A 16,863-nucleotide genomic window follows, 5' to 3' on the forward strand; every position below is an offset into this window, starting at 1 on the left:
GAGAGACTGGTCTGATAATATGATCCTACAAAATGAGCTTTTAAGTAATTCTCACTCCTAAACTTAAAGATAGAAGCTTAAGCCTGATTTTATCACGACACAAAATATAAGTTCCGGTTTACAAAATATAAGCTAATCGTTATGACCACAAAGAAGCTTAAACCACACCCCGAATTCTATTCCAGGATCCCAATGACCTTAGTCAGTTTGGAAGTAACCTCTACATCTGAGGAGGTGCCGCGTGCACACACACGGGCAACGCGGACTGGCTGGGCCCAGGTGAAAACAGACTCCGTCCGGGCCAAGCTGGAACCTGGAATCAAGCGGGCTCAGCCCCAGCGGCCCCTCCTGCGGCGGCTGAAGGTGCCTCAGGGCGGTCACCTAGGTCCCTGAACAACTCAAACCCGCAGCCGGCCCAATCCTGGGGAAAGCACACCTTTCACCCGTCCACCCTCTCTCCCCTGCCCTTCTCTGCGGGGAAAACTCCGCAGTTTCGAAAACCCCGCTGAGGCCCGGAAGGCAAGAAATCGGGGAACCGGGTCCGGAGGAAGGCAGGCGGCGCCTGGGCGGCAGAACCCAGCGCGCTCCAGGGAAGCGGAGAAACCGCAAGCTCGCCTCGCCTCGCCGGGGTCGGGGTAGGAGTCGGGGACCGGGGCCGGGGCCGCTGACGGCACGACCCGAGCGCGGCCTCACCCAGCGAACCCGCGGGACCCTCCAACTCACCCCAAGGCGGCGGGAAGATGCGGCGGTCCGGAGTCGGGACCGCCGCCGTGCTGGGGCGCCGAGTCGGGCCTCCTGCCGAGTCCGCAGGCCTGAGCGGCGGCGGGGACGCAGCGCCAGAAAGCGAGCGCGATTCGGCACCGAGCGGACGTGAAGGGCCTTACAGGCAGGAGGAAGCCGCAGCGGCCGCAGTGGAACAACAGGAGCGCAGGTCACGTGAGCCGAGGCACGTGACCGCCCGGAAGGCGGAGGCCGGGAGGGCCCAAAACAGCCAGAGGAGCGCCCTCCGCGCGAGAGCGTTTCTCTGAACGCGGGGCTGGGGGCGGGGCGGACACGCGGGGATCCCGCACCCCGAGACCCGGCGGCCCCGGGGACGGAGTCCGAGGGGGAGAGCCGGGCCGAAACTCATCTAGCTCAACCGTCACTCTGAAAAGTTTAATTTAGTGCCTTGAAATCGGTTGACTTTCATTTGGGTTTGACAAGTCAGTGAAGCAGGCGTTCTTATTCAGAGTCTCAATATGAAACTGATGCTGAGACATGGGTCACAAAAGTTATCTTGCCCTAGGGCTGCAGATTTAGCGAACAGTGGATGTTCCATGCCACAGCTGCAATTGTACTAAAAAAACAAAACTATTCCTGTTTAATTAAAATTCAAATGTAATAGCACCCTGTATTTTTCTGAAAACCCCGTTTTGAGCCGAAGTTTTCCCCAGTCCAGGCCTCAGCTTCCCTCTTTGTCTTAAGACAGTAATGAGTAACGCTACACTGCAACTAGTGAGCGGGTATAATATAATAGCATATTGTTTTTGATAACTGCTGAAAGAGATTTGTAGGTATAACCAATACATTTCTCCTACAAATGTTAAATTTAGGTCAAGTTTTGAAAACAAAACTAATATTATACACTGATTACAAATAAACACCGTAGCAATAGTATATAATCTTGCATTCTTTTTCTATTGCTGCTGTAACGAATTGCCACAGATTTACTGGCCTAAAGCAACACAAATGTATTATCTTACAGTTCTCTAGGGCAGAAGTCTGACGTGGGTGTCACTGGGCTGCGGATGTCTGGCTGGGCTGAGTCCTCCATGCCACTCCCCAAGCTCTGGAGGAGGATCCATCTCCTTGCCTTCCTCAGCTTCCTCTAGGAGTTGCATGGAACATCCATCAGCTTCCACGCACTCTGAGATGTTTATGCTCTTAGATGCAAGTCTCTCCATCCTGCCTGTTACACTGACCCTTTAGGAAATGTCCTTATACTTCGGAATAAAGCAAAATAAATACACATTTGTCAGTAAGTACTTTACTCACCTTCAACAAATTGTAAAGTTCTTTTCTCATACAAACTCTCCTTCCTGCAATCTCCAGGACACTTGCTTTACAGAGAATTCCAGGGAATGCCAGTCAATGCTGCAGTTCCACTAGATGTGTACACACACACACACACGCACACACACACCCTCAAATATGAAAAAATGTTTACTAGGATCTCAGAAGCACTGTGTGTGCAATGTTTTATTAGGAGACTTACTTAGATAAAAATCATTAACAAATTAAACTTAAGAAGATGAAAGAACGTTCATACAAATAACTATTAAGTAGAAAGAAGTTTCTGAGAGGGAGAATGTTTACAAGTGTCGGGAAAGTGCTAAGAGAAATTAACAAATGTTCGAAGGAAATGTTTCCTCCAATGTTTGACACCAGAATAGAAGATGCAGAAATGAGAGTGGGGAAGTGAGGAAAAGGCTGGTGGACCCAAATGACATCCTTAAAGAGAAACGCAAACGATTTGGTTTGCAGGGTGGTGCAGAGCCATGGTTTCCGGCGACAGGGTATGGAGATGTAGAGGCTGGTCCCAACTGTACTATCACATGTAGCCCTTGGACACATCACCTGATATCCCATGCGTGTTTCCCCATCCACAAAATGAAGAAGATGATGGGAAGGAGGACAAGACACTCTTGATGGTCCCTTCCAGCTCCGGAAATCACACAGGTCAATCTGAGTCTACTGATACCACCTATTCCACTTTCGTTCTGAGAATCGAGAGCCAAACACCAGGTCCTGAGACCCTCAGATTTTCAGTTTATTCCCAGGGTTGGGCAACCATCACTGCAATCAGTGTAATAACATTCTTCATCTCCCCTAAGAGAAACCTCTTACTCATTAGCCATCATTCTCCATCTCTCCCCAGACCCTCCTACCCTAGGCAACCACTAATGTATCAGTACGTTCTGTATCTATAGATTTGCCTGTTCTGGACATTTTCTTATACATGGAGTTATACAATATATGGTCTTTTGTGACTGGCTCTTCCCACTTAACATAATGTTCCAGGTTCGTTCATGTGGCGGTACGTATCAGTGCTTCATTCCTTTTTATGGCTGAATAATATTCCATTGTGTGGATATACCTCACTTTGTCTATCTGCTCACCAGTTGATGGGCATGTGGGTGGATTCCAATTACTGGACATCTGTGTGTCTTTGGTGAACATATGTTTTACTTCTCTTGGTTCAGTGCATATCTACAAGGGAATTGCTGCCGCCAGACTGTTCCCCAAAGTGGCTGCGTCATTCTATGCTCTCACCAGAAGCGTGTGAGAGTCCCAGTCGCTCTGCATCCTCACTATCACTTGTGATGGTCTGTCTTTTTTACTAAAGCCAACCTGTTGGGTGTGATGTGGTATCCATTAGTGATTTTGACTTGCATTTCCCCAGTGGCTAAAGATGTTGAGCATCTTTTCATATGCTTTTTGGCCATTTGCATGTCTTCTTTTGAGAAATGTCTATTTAGACCATTCACTCATTTCTAGTTTTTTTTTAAGAGCTCTTTTTATATTCTGGATACAAGTCCCTTATTATGTATGATTTGCCATATTTTCCCCTATTTTGTGGGTGTCTTTTCACGTTCTTCATGATGTCCTTTGAAGAGCAAACGTTTCTTATTTTGATGAAGTCAAGTATACCTATTTTCTTCTTGTCACTTGCGCTTTTGGTATTGAACCTAAGAAGGCTTTGCCTAATATTTTAGGCAAGGTCACAAATATTTTCTCCTATGTTTTCGTTCAAGAGTGTTATAGTCTTAACTCTTATATTTTGGTCTATGATTCATTTTGAGGTTTTTTTTTAAATAAATTTATTTGTTTATTTTTGGCTGCATTGGGTCTTCGTTGCTGCACGCAGGTTTTCTCTAGCTGCGGCGAGCGGGGGCTACTCTTCGTTGCGGTGTGCGGGCTTCTCATTGCGGTGGCTTCACTTGTTGTGGAGCACGGGCTCTAGGCGCATGGGCTTCAGTAATTGTGGCACGTGGGCTCAGTAGTTGTGGCACACGGGCTTCAGTAGTTGTGGCTTGCGGGCTCTAGAGCACAGGCTCAGTAGTCGTGGCGCACAGGCTTAGTTACTCTGCAGCACGTAGGATCATCCCAGACCAGGGCTCGAACCCATGTGCCCTGCATTGGCAGGCAGATTCTTAACCACTGCGCCACCAGGGAAGTCCAAGTTCAGTTTTTAATGTGGTGTGAGGTTCAACTTAATTTTTATGGCTGAGGCTGTCCCGTTGTTCCAGCACCATTTTCAGAAAATACAGTTCTTTCCCAATTGAATTGTCTTGGCACCTTCGTCAAAAATCAACTGACCGTAAATGTATGGGTTCATTTCTGGACTCTCAAAACGTTGATATATGTGTCTATCCTTATGCCAGCAGCCCAGTCTTAGTTACTGTAGCTTTGTAGTAAATTTTCAAATTGAGAAGTGTGAATTCTCTAACTCTGTTCTTATTTTTTAGATTGTTTTGGATATTCTGGGTCCCTTACAATGTCATATAAACTTTAGAATCAGCTTGGTCAATTTCTGCAAAAAAGGGAGCTGGGATGTTGCTGGGGATTGTGTTAGTTTTGTATGTCAGTTTTGGGGGCCTGGGATCATTTTATAAAGGAAACTTCTCCAGTTTGTAGTCCCCAGCAATACATACCTGGGATCCTTACCTCTGTGCACCCCCAGAGCCAGCAGAGGCTACTTGGGCATTAGATACCATTTGAGAAAAAGGTATTACGGTCTATCTATTTGCACTCTGTTTAATAATCTTATATTTATAAAGCACTTTACAAATAGGAAGTATGATGTAGAAGCCAAGTCTTGGCTTAATCATTAGAGGACTAGTTACCACCTAAGAAAATCACTTCAATTAATTCTATATGACCTAAGTAAAAAGTGTAATAATCCTTGGGCTTAAGTTTGGGTATGAGTTTAGCACACATTTCCATCCACAAAGCTGACTGCTACTAAAGTGACCTTTTAAGAGACCTAGATAGACCAGGTGGCTCCTCTGCCTCTTGAGTGTATAGCCCCAAACTGTCAAGTATCACACACTACGAACACAGAACTTGGCCACGCAATCTATTTCCTTTATCATGATATACTAAGCAACATATCACTTGACTCATGTCTTTCAGTTTTGATTTAGCATTCAATTTGAATTAGGAATACGCTGCTACCTGTAGAGGGCAGTCATAACATACCTGGATGCTCAAAATCAGAGGCTCATCCTGGAATAGAGCTAACGGTCTGTGGATAAACTGCTGACCCACAACACAGATAATCCTTTTGCTTCAGTTGATGTAACTTTGCAGGGAGGAGCCCAGCAGACTGAGCGACAGACCAGCACCAGTCAAAGGAAGAGAAACAGAGCGGACCCTGGGCTGGTGGTGTTAAAATCAAGCTACAGGACGCATTTGGAGACTTTATTGTAAAAACATGCCTAGGCTTTCCCCAGACAACCAAGAAGAACTCCAGAAACACTTCTCCAGACCATCAATGCCGATACAATTTCTGCTCCCGCCCAGGGCTGAGGAATATAATGCGAACATTCATCAAACAGTGGAAAATGAAGGAGGCACCATAGCCAGGCACAATGTCAAGGTAAGACCGTCTCCACAGTCCGTGGCCTTTCTTGACAAGGAAAGGGTTTATCCAGAAAGAATATAAAACCGCAAGCAAGCTTTAGTGCCAGTGATCACTTTATCTTATTGATGATTTATCAAAAATGCTTCCAAACCAAACCCAAGAGAAAAACTAGAACCTTGATAATAATTACCTGATCCTTCCAGTTTTCTCCAATCTAAACTTCCCTTTACCAAGGCAAACAATCACATTTTGTTTGTTTGCATGTTTCAGGAGGTAATGTTTTAAAAAGCAAAAAACCTAGACATAGATTTTTGTTGTTCTTGATATTAACCCTTAGGTATTTTTCTCTGATATAAAAATTATATCCCATATAGTACTGAAAAGCTTTCTACAAAAATTGCTCGAGAAAACAAACTGATAAACTAATACAGGCACATAAGAACATTAAGGGGCTTAGGGTTTTTTTTCCTAAAGTCATAGTTTCCTAGGTGAATTTCCTAAGCGTGAACTTCTGCCACTAGATAACACGATTTCCCTAAAGAGTAACCATTTTCCTGCTCGGTATTGTGTGTATCTTTGCAGAAAGTACAGTTTAAGTCTGTAAATCCTCTTAACTATAAATAGAACCACCTCTTAAAAGGTTATTCGTGTGGAGGGAGATGGGCACGTGTTAATACCTCTGACAAATAATGATCAGAACTCAGAATTAAACGCTGCAAATCCTACGACAGCAAACCTGTCCAAATCCTGTAGTACTAGAAAATCTATCTGTCCCTGTGCTCATATCCTCATAATAATCATTATTTATTTGTAGACTCTAAGTATCTGGATCTGCCCGTTCCCCAATGTTATATTAACCGACTGGCACAAGGAGAAGAAAAATTGTGGGTTTTTTTAGTTATTAGGAACCTTTTTCTGTAAGAATGTATTGACCTTTACTTTCGAGCTTTCAGACAAATAATACATGAATTTCCACACCTCCTCCTATCACCGAAACACTAGGTCTTTAGGAAACTAGAATGAAATGGGATAGAATGGCCAGAAGTCCTTAATTAATGGGCATCTAAATGAAGGCAACACACACAAAAGAGATTTCTAAAAGGTAGAATTTGGAGACAACTCTGAGGAAGCAGGCGGCATTAACAGTATATGTCGTGTGTATATGTATATAATATACATGTATGTATATATATAATATGTGCATACACACATATAATTTCAAAGATCTAACTGCCTTGGAGAGTATGCTTTAAGCAGAGTCATAGGCAAAGGATTGGAAAGTATCTATGAATGTGCAGTACATATTCCGACAGCGTCCTGGAATCGACAGCCCTGGGGCGCTGGGCCCTCCGAGCTGCCATCCTGACCTCATTAACCCAGGTAATCAGGTCCCAGCCTGTGCCGCAGCAGGTGCAAGCAGTCAGGAGTGATCCAGTTGGGATGCTACTGGCCTCTCCACTCAGTGCTGCCTTTTTCTATTGCGTCTGAACATAGATGCACATTTAGGCGGCCATGTCCCTCATCTAGCAAGGATCAGGATGGTAGAACTCAATGCATTTAATTCTACAAATATCACTGAGTCCCTACTATCTGCAAAACCTTGGGCTAAGTTTTGAGAAAGAGAAAGATTTTGTCCTTCCTCTCTACAGACTCACAGTATTATCAAAATTGCATCCTACCAGCATGAGTCCTGTCAATACTAGGGGTTATCTATGTGATTACACTCTTTCAATCAGTAAGACACTGAGATGGAATACGATTGATATGGAGTAAAACAACTGAAAAAGGCCTAATGAAAGAGTGGAAAAGGTGACATTTAAGGTAGACATGAGATAATATCTAGAAATGGAGAGAAGTAAGCAAAACATGGGCTGAAATGTGTCTGGATGCCCAGAGGCCACGGTTTTAAATGCACAACTATCTGTAAAACTGTAAAACTTTTAGGAAAAAATGATAGGAAATCTTTATAACCTAAGGCAGGCAGAGTTCTTTTTTTTTTTTTTTCTTTTTGCTGTATGCAGGCCTCTCACTGCTGTGGCCTCTCCCGTTGAGGAGCACAGGCTCCGGACGCGCAGGCTCAGCGGCCACGGCTCACGGGCCCAGTCGCTCCGCGGCATGTGGGATCCTCCCGGACCGGGGCACGAACCCGTGTCCCCTGCATCGGCAGGCGGACTCTCAACCACTGTGCCACCAGGGAAGCCCAGGTAGAGTTCTTATATAGCAAAAGCATAGTTCATGGAAGAAAAATTGATAAATTGGATCCCATCAAAAATAAAAACCTTTGCTCCGCCAAAGACCCTATTTAAGAGGATGTAGAGACAAGTTACAGACTTGGAGAAAATATTTGCAAACCCCATATCTGACAAAGACCTTGTAATTAGAAATATAAAGAACTCTCAAAACTCAAGAATAAAAAACCCAAACATTCCAAGTAGGATATGGGCAAAAGACGTGAACAGGCATTTCATCAAACAGCATACACAGATGGCAAATAAACACATGAAAAGATAGTCAGCATCGTTACCACTAGGGAAATGCAAGCTAAAAACACAATGAAATATCACTACTCACCTATCAGAATGGCTAAAATGAAACATAGTGACGAAACCGATTTCTGGCAAGGATGCAGAGATGCTAGATCACGCAAAGATTGCTGGTAGGACGGCAAAATGGTACAGGCAGTGTGGAAAACAATTTGGCTGTTTCTTACAAAACTAAACATGCAACTATCGTACGGTCCAGCAATTTCACTACTGGGCGTTTATCCCAGAGAAATGAAAACCTATGTTCACACAGACTCCATATGCTAATGTTCACAGCAGCTTTACTCATAATAGCCAAAAACTAGAAACAACCCAAAAGTCCTTCAAGGGATGAACGATTAAATAAACTGTGGTACATCCATGCCATGGAACACGATGAACCAACTAAGAGGAATCAACTACTGATACACAAAAGGGATGAACTACTAACGCTGCCCCTGGGATCAGTCTCCAGGGAATGAGGCTGAGTGAAAAAAGCCAATCCCAAAAGGTCACATTCTGTATGATGCCATTTATATAACATTGTTAAAATAAAATTAGAGAAATGGAGAATAGATTAGTGATTACCAAAGACTAGAATGGCGAGGGTGGTGGATGCAGCTGCAAAGGGGTGGTTTGAGGGAGCTTTGCAGGGATGAAATACTTCTTTATCTTGATTTCGGTGGTTACACAAACCTACACATGTGATAAAATTGCATAGAACTACACTCACACACACACTTGTGAAATCTGAGTAAGCTCTTAGAATTGTACCAATGTCAGTCTCCTGGTTTTGATGTTGTACGACTTATGAAGTTCCCATTGGGCGAAACTGGATGAAGAGTGCCTGGGACCATTGTGTAGATCCTTTTCTGGAACTTCCGGTGAATCTATAATTATTTCAAAATTAAAGAAAAAAAAGTAAAAGCCCTCCAAAGGCAGGTTAGACTGAAAATAACAATACATTTATGTGTTGCATAAATGTGTTGCCTACATTTACTGTGGTTCTTCCTGTTGTTCTTTTTATTTGAATTCTTAACCAATTTCATTAGGTCAGTAGCACTGACGTCATTAGACCTGTTTTAGAGATGAAAAAACAAGTTTGGAAAAACTTTTGGTTCCATGTGTGAAGTCAGCTGAGTGGTGATTTGAACCTAGGTTTTTCTGACACTGATTTCATTACTAATTCGATAGATTCTGGCAGTGCTTTAGAAGCAGGCTAGAATCTCGTGGGCTTGAAGCCAGTAGCCTCAACAGTGATTTCTCTGTGCATTCTGCCCAAAGCAGCCCAACACGGCCACTAATTTACTACAAAATAAATTAATATTCCCCAAGCATACACACGCACACACACCACACACACACACACACACACTCACGAACTTGGCTTCGTCAGAATTCTTTTTTCTCTACAAGGATTTTTGCTTCCTTCCATTCAGGGCACAAAGTACAAGCGGGAGGTGGGGTGCTCCCCGGACCAGTCACTCTTTCTAATAGTAAACGTGAGAGAGAGAGAGGAAACTTTCCAGCCACACTGGCAATAAGTCAAGTCATCGACCCATCCATCCATCAATACAGATATATACGCATACGTGTGTGCATTCCTTCCCAGTAATAAAAGTGGGCAGAGCTTAGACAAGAAAGTGTTCTACACAAAATTACTGTTCGTATCATTTCAATGTCGATGCCCCTCTAAGAGTACAGACTCCTAAGTGCTCTCCTGTTCCAGATGTGTGACCCCTTGAGCGTCTGATCAAAGCACTTGTTTTGAGACATTACACACTCAAAGGAGAGAAACCAATTCCAAGGCCCCAAAGGGCACCTACGAAGACAGCGGAGCTTTGTGTGGCAAAAACGATAGAAGAAAGAAGAGAGGAAAAAATACCTTAGTGAGAAAGGAATTATGCTTCTAGTGTCCAGCACCTTCACATTAACGTACTCAGAAGACAAAATTGTTCTGTCCTGCCTCCAGTTGTGAAAGGGTAAGTTCGCTGAGAAGGACAAAGGTGGTTCTTACCTTTCCGAAGACCCTCTGAAAAGAATTCTGTACTAATTTGCCTAACACCTGAGAGGCTCACAAGCCTGCTTAGGGAAAGGCTCATCTGGAAGTCTGTCGTGGTTACATCTTCCGTCCTTGGCGCGCACGGGTTAGCCGGGAATCCTTGGGTTCCTACTGCAGGTGTTTCCAGGTGAGCAAAGGCAGGAGGGCTCACCAGGCTCCAGACTCAGGGGTTTCTGGGAAAATGTGATTCTTCCCGCCCGTGGGAATATCGTGTAAAACCCAGTGTGAGCGTCTTCATTCTCCACAAGATTTTTCTACTCTGAAAATAACTATACAAAAAAGATCCACATCAGTCCTATTCTTCAAAGTTTTAGATGAAAACTTTTAAATACAAGGTTTGATCATGTTTACCAACTTCTTTAACATTTAAATAATTGTCTTTCAGGGTTTTACATTAAAGATTGGGTCTTCGCCACTGGATTATATTTTTAGAGGCAAACATCTCCACCAGCGCCACCAAATAATTTGGCTGAGCAAAGGTAGACTATTTTTATGGGCTTCTTTGCTCGTCTGAAGTTTTTCTGAATGAGAATGGGTTAGAGGATATAGAGCATTAGGTAGTTTTCTAACTTAGCTTGAGTTTGAAACTTAGCTTTTCTTCTTTCTTTTTTTTTTTTAATGAATATATTTATTTATTTTTGGCTGTGGTGGGTCTCCGTTGCTGCGCGTGGGCTTTCTCCAGTTGCAACGAGCAGGGGTTACTCTTTGTTGCGGTGTGCGGGCTTCTCATTGCGGTGGCTTCTGTTGTGGAGCACGGGCTCAGTAGCTGTGGCTCGTGGGCTCAGCAGTTGTGGCTTGCAGGCTCTAGAGCACAGGCTTCAGTAGTTGTGGCACACGGGCTTAGTTGCTCCGCGGCATGTGGGATCTTCCCGGACCAGAGCTCGAACCCGTGTCCCCTGCACTGGCAGGCAGATTCTTAACCACTGCACCACCAGGGAATCCCTTAGCTTTTGTTCTTGAGACTGTAAACCTAGAGTTTCTGGACACACAAACGAACGGCAGTATTTCTACAAGTGGTGGCTCTGAAGTGCTTCGTGTATGTTACCAGTCACACCAGGCTCAGGGCACATGGTAAGAAGCCTCTTATTCTTCGGTGTCTCTGGATTCTCACACTCGGCTTGATTTCCAGGGTGTGTGACAAGAGCCACACAGGGCTTCTCTGCAGCCCCACCAGCATCGCTGCCTGGAAATTCAGCCTAAGGAGCCAGGTGCTTTCTGCTGCCACTGGTAGCTTTGTTGTCGGTTGACACTGACCGAACCACCACGGCATACGCACACAGGACACAGAAGACACGTCTTAATAACTCGTGCCCGTGTTACATTCATTATAATATTCAAGCAGATGCTGCATTTTTGAAATGAGTGAGACATCACCAAAAACTGTAGAAAAGGAAGTTTTGCATGGAGGTAAGACATTCTGTTATCAATTTTGAAAAGGAGGGAGACTTTTAATAGCAGATTGGACACCACAAAAATTAAAATTATCCAAGTAGGAAATATAAAAATAAAGAAATATTTGAAAAAGTCTATCAGAACACAGAGAAGAAAGATAAATTAAAATTATGAGGGAGGAGAGGAAATACGGGATACGGAGGACAGATCTTCAAAATTCACCTTAGGGATAGATAAAAGGAACAGATTAAAAGGGGATCTGAGCAGTGAAATAGCAATAATCAATTTTTTAAAAAAATACAACTTTATATTCCAGATATAAATAAAGATTTCATATAATAATTTGAGAATACATATTGTATTCCGTCAGACAATAAAAACTAAGTCTAGTAATATCTTCATAGAATGTTCAAATTTCAAAAATTAAGACACTATTTCTATAAATATCCAAAAGGGGGAAAATGAGATTACGTACAAGGAAACAAAAAAGAAACTTTACCTTATAATTCTCTGAAGCAGTAAATAACTGAAAACAATAGACTTATAACTAGAGAGCTTTCAAAAAAAAAATGAAAAAAACTGTGTCTCAAGACTTATTCATAGCCAGGTGTCATTCATGCCTTAACACAAGAGGAAGATATTTTAAGATATGCCAGGATGTGGATGACACATGACACAACTGCACTTCCTGTATAATCACATGAAAATTCTTGTCGGAGCAACAAAAGATAGGGCAAAATGAGAACCCACGAATGAGAGTCACAGTTCGGAGGGATTGGTGGTAACTATTGAAACAGTTAATCAGATGGAACTAATAGAGGTAAAAAGTGACTGTAAAGTGTGACTATTCTTTAGAAGTCTGGTTATATCATAAAAAGAAAGGGGAAAAGAATGAGGGAAGAGGCTTACCTCTCCAGATTAACTGGCAGAGCAAGGGAGGGAGGAGACATCGGGCCTCACTCCTCGTGTCTGGTGGAAGAAAGTTGGAAGCATTCTGCCTGGACAGCATCTCTAAAGCGGAGGGAGGGGCGCCTTTGAGGGGGTGGAGCCAGATGCCTGCAAAGGGAAAGGCAGTGATGTCCCCTTGACTGTCTAAAGAATGTCCAGCTCAAATGGGACTGCAGTTATGCTTTTTAGAAAGTCCCAAGAGGCACGCGGAAGTGTTTGCAGAACAAATGACTGCGACTTTCAACTTGCTTTAAGATAATCCAGGAGGAGAGGAAGTTAGGGCAGATACGAGGCAAAGCACAACTGGCAATATGCTGATAACTGTTGAAACAGTGATGGGTATGAGGGTTTGTCAGTATATTTGCTCAGTTTATTATTTTTTTTAATTTTGAAAACATAATAAAAACATTTTTGTTAAAAATCACGAAGACTAGAGCTTAGAATTTACCCTGTAAAATTAAATAACAAATTAAATAAATACATAAATACAGCTTTCCATATTCTATTTATATACCAGAGTGGGAGCAGCTAGGATATGCTTTAGACTTTCACTGGATAGCACGATTGACTTAACCTTTCAGAAAACAATTTAAATGGCAAAAGATCCTGTCCGGAAGTCTAAAAAGTATACTGTAAAAAATCCTTGTTGGCCTTGGCGTGCTGTTTAGACTTTTATTCATAAATTTTATCGCTCTCAGATTTTAAATTTATGGTTAGGAAGAAATATATCTGTCTCATTTCCATTGTGCAAAAGATCTCATAACATCACGTTGTTGGCTTTCCTGCCAAAATCAAGCCAGCCTTCACCAAACCATAAAACCACTGCAAACATGTTAGAATATTTAAAGTTTTGCCTTCTTGCAGGGTACAGACGTAGATGAAATGTATCAGGCATCTTAGATAGTAATCTTGTGTTCTAGGTTCAATACGAACCGTTGATTTCCATTCCGTGCATAAAGCAATTCAGATTAGGCTTGTATCATTTGAGAGCTTCTTTTAGAAACCTCTGCAAAATGGTTTTATAGTTACTGCATTTTAAATGACTGAAATGAGTAGTTTTAAAATGAAGCAACTGTGTTGAAAGATAACAGTTTAAACTACGCAGTGACAACTGGCATATATTCACATATTCAAGAGTAAAGCCCAAATTGCAGACTACGTAAGCAATTCAATTTGACGTCGATGATGTAACCAAATACGTTTTTCCGTAAGAATCTATTTTGCTGAGGTGATTTTGAATTCTCAACACTACAAATTACAAGGATTCATTTTCAAGTGACAGACCATTCTAAGGACCGTCATTCGAAAACAGACTGAGAATGACTTAAATACCGTAAGCATGGTCTCAACACATTTTTGTAGCTGCCCATTCAAACCGCACCTGACTACAGGAGAAAAGTACACAGCAGGGAGGCAGGAGCTGAGCAGCTCAGAAACCTGACCCCGGGGGTCTGTGGAAGGTGGTGGAAAAGGCTCAGACCAAGACTCGGCTGTCGCCGCCTCTCCACGGCCTCACTGCCAGTGCCCAGGAGAGAGAGTCCGACCCAGGGGGGTCTGGTGCCTACGCCTGGGTCAACAGCCCTGGCCATTCCGTCGGCTGTGAGACAGCCTTAAGTAGCTGTCCAGCACGAGTTTTGAGAGACTGCAACTTTGAAGCAGCGTGTGGACCTCCGAAGGCTACCACGTACTCAAAGGAGAGAGCCCCGACTTCGATGTTTGAGTTCGGGCATCTTGACAGCTATCGCTCAAGGGCTTTCTGATCACATCTCAGAGATAAATCCATCCTTCTCCTCTGTTTATCCCTAATTAGCAAAGATCCGTGGATAGGCCCTCAACAGCTGTCCCCATACATCCCCTCCCCGAGCGGACATGGGTGGACGCTGAAATTTTTGTGTGACCCTCTCTGCTCTCTTGAGTCAGACCGGATGGATCCAGTGTGGGTCACCTGATAACTCAGACACATGGGGGCATGACTATTTTTACCTATAAGTTATCAGGAAAGGTTACTTGAGGTTATGTACAAAATCGTTGAGCAAAACACGGCCAAATGGAATGAATAAAACATGGCGAGAAAGAAACGATCAAAAGCATCTGATGTTACCAATTTCGCTCCACATTTCCCAGTTCTGTAATAAATCTGCTCTCTGCTTCTGCAAGTTAGATTTAGTCCTGTTTATTTGAGACTCTGATCTGCGACCATTTGCCCAGAAGGTCACATGTTCTGAAGGATGTCTTTTTTGAAGTTTTCAGTGGAAGAGAGAGCGTTGTTCCGTCAGCACCATCCTATACTTAATTATATGGACACGTTTGCTGCAGAACAAGTTTGCTGGATTGACAAATAAGCATACGATCAGCAAACAAGAGCCAGGTCCTATCACTGCCTTTTCTCTGTTTATGTCTTTTCCTAAAAATAGCTGCAAAGTGACTGTTTTTAACAACTCACTAGTGTCAGCAAAATCTGTAGGGCTCCCCTTTCCCAGAGTTTCTGTCTCAGAGAAGAAAGCCAGGCATGTCCGTCATTTGTTGGCCCCTCGGGGAGCCCAGGCTCTGGGGGCCCGTCATTGCCCCATGTATATTCTGACAACATTGAGAGAGGCAAGTTACGAGGGAAGGAAGCAAAGAAGGTCTCCCCGGCACCACAGCCATCAGCCTGGGTCCAACCGGGACATGAGAAGTTCTCCTTCCTCTGCCCCCATGCACACCTTCCCCAGTATCCCCAGGCATACCCTGGGCATCTCAGCCTCTCATTCTGGCCCTCCTCCCTCTGCCCCCACGCACACCTTCCCCAGTATCCCCAGGCATACCCTGGGCATCTCAGCCTCTCATTCTGGCCCTCCTCCCTCTGCCCCCACGCACACCTTCCCCAGTACCCCCAGGCATACCCTGGGCATCTCAGCCTCTCATTCTGGCCCTCCTCCCTCTGCGCCCACCCACACCTTCTGGCCTGGTTTCTCCCATTAGGAAACAAAGGAAGTTCACGTTCATTTGGCACTTAGATGTAAATGAACTAATGTATCGTTCCTGCTCACAAAATCTGCAGGGAATGCTAGTATTAGATCCCCGAGCATGAACTCTTCCAAGAGTGTAATCGGGGGCGAATAAACTCTGACCCGGTGTTTGGCGGCCTGGTCCCGCCCCAGCCCCATCTGGCCGGGGCTTCTACTGCGGCTGCCCTGCATCATCCCTGTGTCCTCCCTTCACCCCAGAACCTCCTCTGTCCGATGCAGTCTCGGCCAAAGGCCAGACAACTCCGCTTGGCTCATCCATCAGAAATGGGCTGTTTTTTACAGACATGAAATCACAAGGGGGAGAGAAAAAAAAAAGAATGCCTTTGGATTGTAGGAAATCGGGGAAGTGGAAGGCTGACTACATTTTCAAATTCCTCCTCGCTGAGTCAAGATTCAGCGCCCAGCGGCTTTCTTGCCACACAACCCTCCATCTCAGGCACAGATGCAATCACCATGCTGACGATCCCAAGAGCAACGCAGTGCTCCCTTGTTCTTTAAAAGACTGGAGGGAGGGCTTCCCTGGTGGCGCAGTGGTTGAGAGTCCGCCTGCCGATGCAGGGGACACGGGTTCGTGCCCTGGTCTGGGAAGATCCCACATGCCGTGGAGCGGCTGGGCCCGTGAGCCATGGCCGCTGAGCCTGCGCGTCCGGAGCCTGTGCTCCGCAACGGGAGAGGCCACAACGGTGAGAGGCCCGCCTACCGCAAAAAAAAAAAAAAGACTGGAGGGAGTGAGGGACGGTAAACGCTGACATCTGGTGGAAATGCAAGCACTGCAGGCTTTCAAACCAGTAAAACTTGAGGCTGGGCTGTAACTAATCAAAGTCTGATGACTCGAAGACGTCCTTTATCCCAACTACAGGAGTTCAGTTACGCGCATCCTTCCGGCCTGCCCAGGTCCAAACTGCCACCAGGCAGTGTGATGACACAAAGCAATCTCTCTGGAATGGCAAGCATGGGCTTTGAATGCAGGTCCACGTTGGGTTTGATTCTCTGAGTCTTGGTTTTATCCTCTATGAAATCACAACAGTTATACCTGTCACATATAATTTCATTTGGTTGGGTTTTTTTTATCAGACACTTTGAATATTAAAAAACAACGTGGGCTTCCCTGGTGGCGCAGTGGTTGAGAGTCCGCCTGCCAATGCAGGGGACATGGGTTCAAGCCCTGGTCGGGGAAGATCCCACATGCCGCGGAGCAACTAAGCCTGTGTGCCACAACTACTGAGCCTGTGCTCTAGAGCCTGCAAGTCACAACTACTGAGCCCGTGCGCCACAATTACTGAGCCTGCGCTCTAGAGCCCGCGA

At 44.5% G+C, this 16,863-nt stretch overlaps 1 protein-coding gene across 3 annotated transcripts in view; it reads left to right on the top strand.

The window, feature by feature from the left end:
- The first annotated feature begins 5,476 nt into the window (after positions 1 to 5,476).
- Positions 5,477 to 16,863, top strand: part of RGS20 (regulator of G protein signaling 20) — a 77,099-nt gene continuing 65,712 nt past the window's right edge. For 2 of the 3 annotated variants that reach the window (XM_065895505.1, XM_065895506.1), the window contains exon 1: positions 5,477 to 5,641. In XM_065895505.1, the coding sequence (XP_065751577.1) occupies positions 5,477 to 5,641 (165 nt within the window). Of the gene's footprint in view, positions 5,650 to 16,863 lie in introns of all 3 variants that reach the window. The other variant, XM_065895504.1, reaches the window with a different exon arrangement.

Source organism: Phocoena phocoena, chromosome 17 (assembly GCF_963924675.1).
Source record: "Phocoena phocoena chromosome 17, mPhoPho1.1, whole genome shotgun sequence".
Lineage (NCBI taxonomy): Eukaryota > Metazoa > Chordata > Mammalia > Artiodactyla > Phocoenidae > Phocoena > Phocoena phocoena.